The sequence below is a fragment of the Rhinatrema bivittatum genome, chromosome 11 (assembly GCF_901001135.1).
Source record: "Rhinatrema bivittatum chromosome 11, aRhiBiv1.1, whole genome shotgun sequence".
NCBI lineage: Eukaryota > Metazoa > Chordata > Amphibia > Gymnophiona > Rhinatrematidae > Rhinatrema > Rhinatrema bivittatum.
Window position 1 is genome coordinate 65868859 of NC_042625.1, and position 9530 is coordinate 65878388.

At 41.5% G+C, this 9530-nt stretch overlaps 1 protein-coding gene and 1 long non-coding RNA gene across 3 annotated transcripts in view; one reads left to right on the top strand and one right to left on the bottom strand.

Moving 5' to 3' along the window:
• The window catches only part of PPP1R37 (protein phosphatase 1 regulatory subunit 37), a 181536-nt gene extending 179566 nt beyond the window's left edge, over positions 1-1970 (bottom strand). For both annotated transcript variants that reach the window (XM_029571627.1, XM_029571626.1), the window contains exon 1: positions 1165-1970. In XM_029571627.1, the coding sequence (XP_029427487.1) occupies positions 1165-1567 (403 nt within the window). In that variant the 5' untranslated portion in view covers positions 1568-1970. The remainder of the gene's footprint in view (positions 1-1164) is intronic.
• Positions 1971-2066: 96 nt separating this feature from the next.
• Positions 2067-7424, top strand: LOC115073313. Its single transcript, XR_003851975.1, has 3 exons — positions 2067-2608; positions 3100-3192; positions 5429-7424. It is a non-coding gene; the product is annotated as an uncharacterized LOC115073313 (long non-coding RNA).
• The last annotated feature ends 2106 nt before the right edge of the window (positions 7425-9530 follow it).

Genomic DNA, 9530 nt, shown 5'->3' on the forward strand with positions numbered 1-9530 from the left:
GTTTAATTTTCTACCTATTCTCCCAGATCAGCCTCAGCTGTAACTATAATATTTACTGTATTCTTGGATACTTCAGAACTTCACCAACACAGATTTCTTAAAAAAAAAAAAAAAAAAAAAAAAAGAACACTGTAGGCCACTTCCTCCTAAATTCAAAATTTTGTCAGTGGATAATCAGGATGACTGTTCAAATGTTTCAAATTCTCTCCATTCAAAAATGAGGCCAAATCAAAAATAAAATGAGAAAACTGAACTTTATATTTTTCAAACACTGATTTAAATTATTTTTCAAAGCTTTCACAGCTAATTTGAGAATAACAGGTTTCAAGCCTGAAACTTTTTTTTTTTTTACTAATTCAGAGTCTGTATGTTAAAGAGGCCTTGCTACTTAGCCACAAAGTCAGCTAAGGTTGATCTGCTACCTGAAGGTGTGCATCTCTAAACTAACCTAAACATCCTAAGAAGGAAAAAGGACATTTTAAAATCAAAGATATTTTCTCCCCAATCCTAAATTTAGTGTGCACCAGGGATCTCTTGCTCCCTCCCCCCAAGTCACACTCAAATGCTGTGTCTTCAATAGAACAATGCATCTTAACACTGCCTTTCCATGGGAAGCATTTCAATCTAGTCAGCTTCTTTCCTAAAAACAGAACTGCTACCCCTTTCCATTAAGAAGATCTTTATACCGTGTTCAAGTCTAGCTTCAAAACATGTTACACTTGGTATTCTGCACTCACATGTTAACCAAAATAAGAGATTCAACACAAAGTTGGATGAGCAGCAATGATTACTTGGGGCCCCACACTGGCTCAGGTCAGGAAAGGCTGGATTGGGCTAGGAAGGGGCATTTGCGCAGTTCAGTTAATTTTAGTCCACACGGTTTCCATAATGTAGGAAGCAGCTCAGGTTGGTTAAAACAGTGCAGGGGTACCTTGATTACCCTAGGGTCCCCCTTCACTGCATGGCCCCAAGGCAGCTGTACCCCATGCACCTTCACCAGTGTTGGAATCTATAAAGCTCAAATATAGAGCCAAGGCAAAAAAAAAATAAACTCATAAATCCTCTTTAGCTAAACTGAAAATACTTTTTTCCTGATGACAAGCTGTCAGATGTCACGTGACTCGGTTATATACATTTCATACAGCACAATCACATCTACTTTACCATGCCTCCAGGGATCCTTTGGTTCCACAGCCCCAGAAACAATGTCGTCATCTGAAGGGAACGTCACTCGCTTGGATCCATGCTTATTTTTCCTATTTTCGTCTTCAACGCAGGGGGACAAAGGTGTAGAGTCCACCCCTGAGCTTTCCATGCTGAGGGTTTGTGAATCCAATGAGGAAATAGATTCCTTTAGATCCTGAGAAGAAATAGGAAGGTGCTCTGATCCACTCAGTTCAACAGTGGGCTCTCCTATAGTATCAGCAAGGCGTCTCAAAGTCAGATTAGTGTCAGAAAGATCAGCCTCATTAGTCAAAGCTGCATCCCGAGTCAAACAGTCCTCGGATATTGCCATAGTGTTCTCAGTAAGTGTATCCTCCTGATCCATACCGCCTTCTGTAGACATCTCCGGCACACTTTTGGAACAAGTTCCCTTAGGGCAGAGGTGGACAAACTACGGCCCACGAAGTCCTTTCATCCAGCCTGCTTGTTGTTTTTTACTCTGCAACCTTACCGGCCGGACGATACCGTAGTGCCAAACCCGCCCCTACCCCCCAAGCTAACATTATCTACTACGACCCAGCGTCGCGCGCGCCTCTATACGTCATAAAACGCGAACACTTCGGGCCTTAAAAGATGACGTTGGCAAAGGAGGAACGACGATCTCGACCTCAGCCCTATGGCATCGTTTTGAGGACCTTGATAGATGACGTTGCGGAAACGGGGGACAGGGATTGGCTATGATCTATAGCGTCATTCTACGGACCATGGGAAATTACATTAGCGGGTAAGTAGGAATTGGCTCGGACCTATAGCGTCGTTCGGTGGGCCTTGGTAGATGATGTAATAGGTGGGCAGGGCATGGCTCGGATTTATAGCGTGTGAGTTTTTGTAGAAGACGTAGATAAGAGGCAGGGATTGTTTCGGACCTATAGTGTCTTTCAGCGGGCTTTGGGAGATGACGTTGCACGGGAGATAGGATTGGGTCGATCTACCGCGTCATTCTGCGGGCCTTTGTAGATGACGTCGGCATGGCTGCTGGATTAGGCTATTTTACCCCCATTTAGGCTACATTTTCCACGTTGTGGGAAAAAAAATTGATTTTGCAAATTGAGCTGGTTTTGGGCTGGGCGACCGGGCACTTGAAGCCTAGCAATCCTCTTTGTTGCTGGCACTTTTTTTCTTTGCGGATGTACTGGAGATATCCCAGCCAGAAGTCGCAGAGTGATGAGTCAGCGTCAACAACCAATCAGAAGCGGCAAGAACTGTAACGGAGAAGGTGAGGATTACTGTATTTTGCAGAAGACAGACGAGGAAAATGCATCATTCCTATATAAAGGGAAAGCTAGTCCATCACTCCGTGCACCTCTTTTACTTCCATGCTTACCAAACATTTTATTTTTCTTCACAAGAAACAACCGATTTAAATGAAACTCAAACCTGACAGGTAAGTAGTTTCTTTACAGTTTTTTCTTTGGGGGGAGGTTGCTGCTATCAAGTTGAAATTTTTTTAGCAAGCATCACCCCTAAATATAACTAATTCCTGGCAGGAGGTTCTACATAAGGAAAATATGTGTCAAGGCTAAATCTGAATTGTAAAAGCCTCCCCTCTACCCTGAATACTACCATCATTATGAGGTGGTCTGTTTTCTGGCAGTTATTTTTCCCAAAATTTGGGTTTCTAAAAATTGAGCATTACTGTTATTTTGTCAAAAATTTCCTTTTTTTTCCTGGCCTTTTGTTTTAATTATTATATATGTACTTTGCCAACACATGTAAAATTGCCATGCCAATAAAGTTATGTTAATATGCTTGCTGCCTATTTGATGCTGCTTGAAGCTTATGAGAAAACAGAGCTGCCTGCCTGTCTGCCCACATTCCTAAATCTAATGATGATGCATTTGTCACCGTGAAACTTTCCCTTCATCTTGACCCCAGAACAGAAGCTGATGACCTCCCCACTTCACCCTGCTGCAATTTCCTAATCCAGCTGCTGCCTGGGAACCAGAGACTTGAGGACCATCATAGGAGGTATGAGGCAAGGCTAGGAGGAAGATACTTTTTTTTTTTTTTACATAGTGGTGACTGAGGATTAACTTTCTGGGGGAGAGGGGGAAGACACAAGAGTAGTATTGTGGAATGATAAGTACTCTGGAGATCCAAAAACAATTAATCTATTTCACCCCCAGGGAAAAGCAATGGCTTTCCCAGTTCTACCTGGCTAATAACTGTTTATATTAGTTGCCTTGACCACATCCTCTGGCAACAGATTCCATAGCTTGATTGTGCACTGAGAGAAGAAAAAAAATATTCCCTACGATATGTTTTAAATCTGCTAATTGCTAGGTACATGGAGTGTCCCTTAGTCCTAGTGTTTGAAAGGGTAAAAAATCATTCCCTAGTTACCTGTTCCACCTTTCTTTCCTGTTTCTCTTTCAAAATTATGGTAAAAAATAAGGGAGTATGGTTCTGTGTCAAGGATACACAATTAACTATTCAAAATCAGAACTGCTCCTAGTTGGACTAAGAATAATGCCAGAATGTCTTTCTGTGTTTAAGGTGGTGAGAGAGGGAGTTTCTAGATCTCAGGATCTTGATGTGAATAATTTCCATGACCTCTTTAGAAAACTTTGTCCTTGTTACTCATAAATTAAAAAATGATATGCAGGAGTGAACAGAGTTTCTGTCCCCTGGGCAGGAAGGATATATCTGCTCAAGATGAATATATTGCCTACAATCATATTTATTCCAACATATGTCATGCAACATTCTTTTTAAAATATTTGCAGAATTGCATGGTGGAATGGGAGCTTTATTTGAGATAACTAGTTAAGAACTTAAGATGGTCCAACAAGCCCAGCATCTTGTCTCTGACAGTAGCCAAATCTGGGTCACTGCATGATCCCAAGAACTACTGACAAGAGCCCAAAGATTAGATCCATGCCTTGTTGCCTACTCTCAGGGATAAATGGAAGCTTTCCCAAGGCTATCTGGCTAATAATGATTTAGGGACTTTTCATCCAAGACCTTTCCTAAAGCTTTTATAAAGCCAGGTATGCTAGATTCCTTGACCATATCATCTGGAAACAGCTTGATTAGGCACTGAGTGAAAAAAAAATACTTCCTCTGATTTGTTTTAAACCTGTTACTTGTTTCGTGGAATCCTTTTCTGAGGCTGCTCAGTAGATGGGTGGAATTGTCAATTTTTAGAAATTGCAGGGCTCTGGTTTCTGAATTTCTTTTAAATTTTGCTTGATTCAGTTTTATATTTCCACCTGTTGCCATATTGTAAATGCACTACAACTTGTCTGTTTTAATAATCAAAAATAAAATGATTGAAAATATCATCTATATTAGCCTTTATTTTGTCTTTTGAAGACTGGGCTATATTTGGACTTGGGACCTCCCTTTCCCAGAGTTACTTGGGCTACAATGTGTCTTACTTTGGACTACAAACCTTGTTTAAATTCTGGCAATACGTCAGAGTCATTTGGCTGGTCAGTAAGAAAGCCCAGAGGAAATGGGAAACTAATGGAGAGGTGACAATCTGCCTTATCCAGCACAAGATAAATACCTTTTATGAAAAAGCAAATACATATTTCAGTGTAACAGAAGTGTTGACTTTTATTATAATTTTGAAATATTTATTTGCTCTTGCATAAGAGGTATTTATCTTGTGCAGGCTGAAGCAGACAGTCATTTGCTTTACTTCGCGGTTCTAACTCATGTATGTTCAGACTGTGATAAAATAAAAAGTTACAAAAAAAGAAAAACAGGTCCTAACTCTAAATTCATTGGAGTGGAAAAAGGAACTGGAAATGCTGGTTTGAAAATGGAGCAGTCTGCCTGTGAAGTCTCCTCCTTGGTAAAAACCTTTTAGATTCTTGGTTTTATTTACTTATTTATGCTTTTTATATACTGTCGTTCCAGAGGTAGATCACAACGGTTTACATATTTAGCATTGGGTTGCATTGTAAATAAGGTTATAGAAAAATTCAATCAGCATTAGAATAAATGAGAAAGTAACAAATCTAGGAAAAATAGTAATTTACATCAACCAGGATTAAAAAGTTCAAGAGGCAATTCAAATAGGAATTGAAATACCCTTACCTTTTTCTAATGTTATGATCTGTTTTCATGAATATACAAATCTGAAGAGATTTTGTTTTGCCCCTCTTTTATGAAAAGTGCATTCAGAAGATATAAAGTCGCTCTGTGTTAATAAATGTATTTTAGTTATATTTGCCATTTATGCTCTTTTCTCCAGGAGGACTCCCCAACAGAAAAATATGTTTGCCACCCCTGCCTAGGAGCATTTCTGACTGACCCCTACATGGTTCCTTGAAGGCGAGTCCACCAGCACCCACTAGATTCATTAGTTTTAAGGCTGAGAGAGATAAGCAGCTTCCAAGTTTTCCTTTGGTTTTGTCGCTGGTTGATCTGCAGATATGGCTCCTTCAGCATCTCTCACCTTAGAGGATTACAAGACTAAATAAATAAATTTAATTCAAACGCATGCTATTCATTCAGTTAGCCCCAGACCATTTTCATCCTGAATGTTTAATGAAACATGAATACATTCCTTGGTTGTCCTAACAAAATGTCTGATGGAATCTTACCTAGCCAGTTTCCTTTCCTGCTTCTTTCATTACTTTTAATATTTGTCTTTCTCAATTTTCAAGGATCTTCCCACGGATAATCCAAAAAATACAGGGGTCCTTCTTTAACCACTGTGCAGCTCGGCTAGTTAGCCAGATAAACATATACAGCTAACTAGCAGGGTATATTCAGCGGCGCAGTCGCATCATTGAATATACCTGGCTATCTTAAACTTAGCCGGTTATGTCTAACTGGCTAACTTTAGGACTGCCCTACAGCCCAACCAGAGTTAGCCGCATAACTTATGCAGCTAATTCTGCTCTGCTCAGGAACGTCCCCGACTTATGCGGCTATGAGTATCACTGGGTATCCATTTAAACGGATAACATTTCAGTTATCCGTCTAAATGGCTTTTTGAATATTGACCTCACAATGTTTCTAGCTTTTAATCTATGCATAGTCCCATGAATCAGCATCTTGAATTGCAGTAGTACTGACTTCCTTTGTAAATATATTAATAACTTAAGTAATCATTTAAGTCATGAAATAGTCTGTTTGATACAGTGATGGTCAGTTATGCTCAAAGAATGTTTCCTCTCATGTTTATGCTTTTTCATTATTGCTTTGTTCTTTATTATTCTCATATACAGCTTTTCTAGCTGTTTCCTTCCACAGCAGTTGTCTCTTATTTGCTGAAGTTTGTGAATCTGCCGCCTGAAGATAAGAAACAGGAAGCTGAGTGAAGAATCCAGAGAAGAAGATAGGAGTAATGAAGTACAAGGAGCCCAGATATTGCAGCTAAGAAGGTCACTGAATGCGTTGCCAGAAAGAGGAGGGAACCCAATAGCAGCCAGTATATTAAAGGGTCATTCATGCCTATTTTTTGCCAGAACAGAATGTTTTCCCAACTGGGGAATCAAAAACCCAAACTGCAACCTGGCCCCTTCAGCCCAATAAAATGGCAATCACTAACCCAGCCACCCTAGGCAAGTTTAATATGTTCACAAAGGAAATCCAGTACTAACACAAGTCCAGGTACTTTGATTGCTTACTTAAATGCTAGAACCATTTTATTTTGTTGGAGCGGTGGTGGGTGAGACTCTTGAAAATTGAGAAGGATTGATTATTAAAAATGTCAGAAGCAGGAAAGGAAACTAGATAGGTAAGACCACCAAACATTTTGCTGTGTTGTGCAAACTCATCTTTCCCTTCTTTCCTCCCCCTCCTGAGAAGGAAAGCATGATATGTGGGCTGATCCTGGACCCTGCCTCCGAGGAGGTGGATGCAAAGCCAGTTGAGGCTCTGAAAACTGCTGCTACTGCCCTGGGTGAGGAGGAGGAGAGTTTCTGGAGATAGTAAGGTTGACTAATGGCGGGTTGGGGGGGCTTGAGGACTACAGGGATCTTAGTGAGGGCTGAAGATGGAAGTCCACTAAGGGAAAAAGAAGGGGGAGGGGGTAGAGAAAAAGGGATATCCTCGGGGATGAACATTGGTGGGGAGAGTTCAAGGACCACTGATGGGGATCATATTGGGGGCAAGGAACAGAGAAGGGTGGAAAGCCTGAGGGATAAGCACTAGTGGGGGGCCTGAGGTCCACCAGGAATTGGAGGGATGCGGCCTCAAGGAGCATTCAGGGTGAAGCTGTGGATTGAGGATCATGGGGGGGGGGGGGGGGGGGGGGGGGGGATAATATGGAAGGGGAATTGGGAATGGAGGACCACTGGTGCAGAGTGGAGGGGACTAGAGAAAAAGGGTGTTGAGCACTGGTGGGTTATTGGGAGTGGGCTTGAGAACCACTGGGGGATTGCTGATGGGATTGAGTACCAATGGGTTATCATAGGAAGGTAGGAATAGAAGACTACTAAAAGAGAGAGAGGCAGAGGGGATCCAGGGGGGTGGAACACTGATGAGCGGTGGACTCGACACCTAAAAACAAAAGGGAGTGGGCACATACAAAAATGCCTGCTAATGGCATTGCCTGGCCCCTTCTTGCTTTATCCCTCAAGTGTGATGCCACCTTCCGCTTATTTTGGATATTTTTCAGGTGTTTGGCTCCTTCTTGGGCCTTAAATTAAACCTGGATAAGTCTGAAGTTTTAGACATTCTGGGGCACCTACGTGTCTCCTGGCCAGACCTCCCTTTGCATTGGGTAGGGGATTTGATTAAATATCTGAGCTACTGCTCAGTGGTATCAAGTTAATATCCCACCAGTACTGGAAGATATTCGTAAACACAATTTAGGGTGATTGAAATTGCCTTTAACACTCATGGGTAGAATAGCCCTGTTTAAAATGTTGCTTCTCCCTAAACTACTTTGTGTTGCAATTGCTGCCTCTCATTCTTACATCTTTGGATCTTAAAGGTCGATATCAGGTTTGCTTTAGGTTTGTGAGGGAGTAGTTTAAAGCGAGGGTGTCACTTAGTAAACTAATGATCCCTGTTGCAAGAGGGGGCCGGAGTTTCCCTAATCAGCAGTATTATAATTTAGCCTGTTCGTTGCAGGCCTTGGCTGATTGGCACCTGGGCAGTCATTGTTTTGCGGATGTATAGGTGGAACAGTGGATAGCTTCTCCTTATGATTTACAGTTTCTGCTCCATGCAAGTTCTAAAGATCTTCCGGTTCATTTGTCTCGGACTATTTTGGTGAAATACATGCAGTTTGGGTGGACTGCCATAAGACGGAAGATGTCACTCTCATGGAAGATTTCTCCTTGGTTACCCTTGTGTGGTAATCCTTGTTTTTTGCCTAGGCAAGATAATAGATTTTTTGCATGGTTGGCCCTTGAGGGACATCCTACATTCCATGATTTGTTTGGACTATCAATGTCAGCATGTTTAACCGTTTTCAAAATGCCAGGAGCTCTTCGGTCTTGAACCCAGTCAAGCCTTTTATTATTTCCAAATTGCAAGCTTTATCTCTAAAAAAAAATTTGGGGCCTCATCGGGTCCCTTTCAAAGGCTTCTGTCTTTATTTCGGGAACAGAAGCAGTCATTGGCCAGCTTGTATACATTTTTACACTCTTTTATCTCTCATAAAGTGTTTAGTGTACTGGCTGAGCTATGGAACGTGGCTTGGGATTGGAGCTTGAGGATAAGGATTTATTGGATGGCCTTGCTGATTTTTATAAAGCCATCCCTTCAGTTGGGTTATGGGAACAGTATTTACGAAAGCTATACAGGATAATTATCTCTCCTAATAGGGCTTACCAAATGAAACGTATTTCTTCTCCTGGGCCCATGCCTCTTTAAGTCATGGGACTTGGGAATGTCCTCCAATTCATAGCTTTTGGGAATCTGTACTGAAGTATTTGTCCACATTGATGGGGTGTCCAATCCCTGTGCGTGCCTCTGTTGGGTTCTTGGGAATTATTACAGATGAAGTAAGTTGCAGTACCCCGGCTTGCCACCTCCTGATCAAGGGGGTGTGCATTGTTTGGAAATGTATCTTACACAAATGGATTCAGAGTGATGCATCAACATTTGACTTTTGGTTTGCGGAAATGTTGGATCTTAGATTATCGGACATGGACAATAACAAAGAGGAGTAGCAATCAGCCTTTCCAAAATTTGGGATCCATTTATTAAACAACTCCCATTTGCATGGCAGGGAAGATACACGCATGATTGGTCAATAGATACCTCTATTTCAACTGCTAATTGAATGATTGTTCTATACTGTCTAGAATGCTGCTTTTGTGTTAATTTCTCTGGCTCCTGGATGTTTAGGATGATGGGTGGGGTTTATTAGGGTGGAGGTGGGAAGCTGGGGT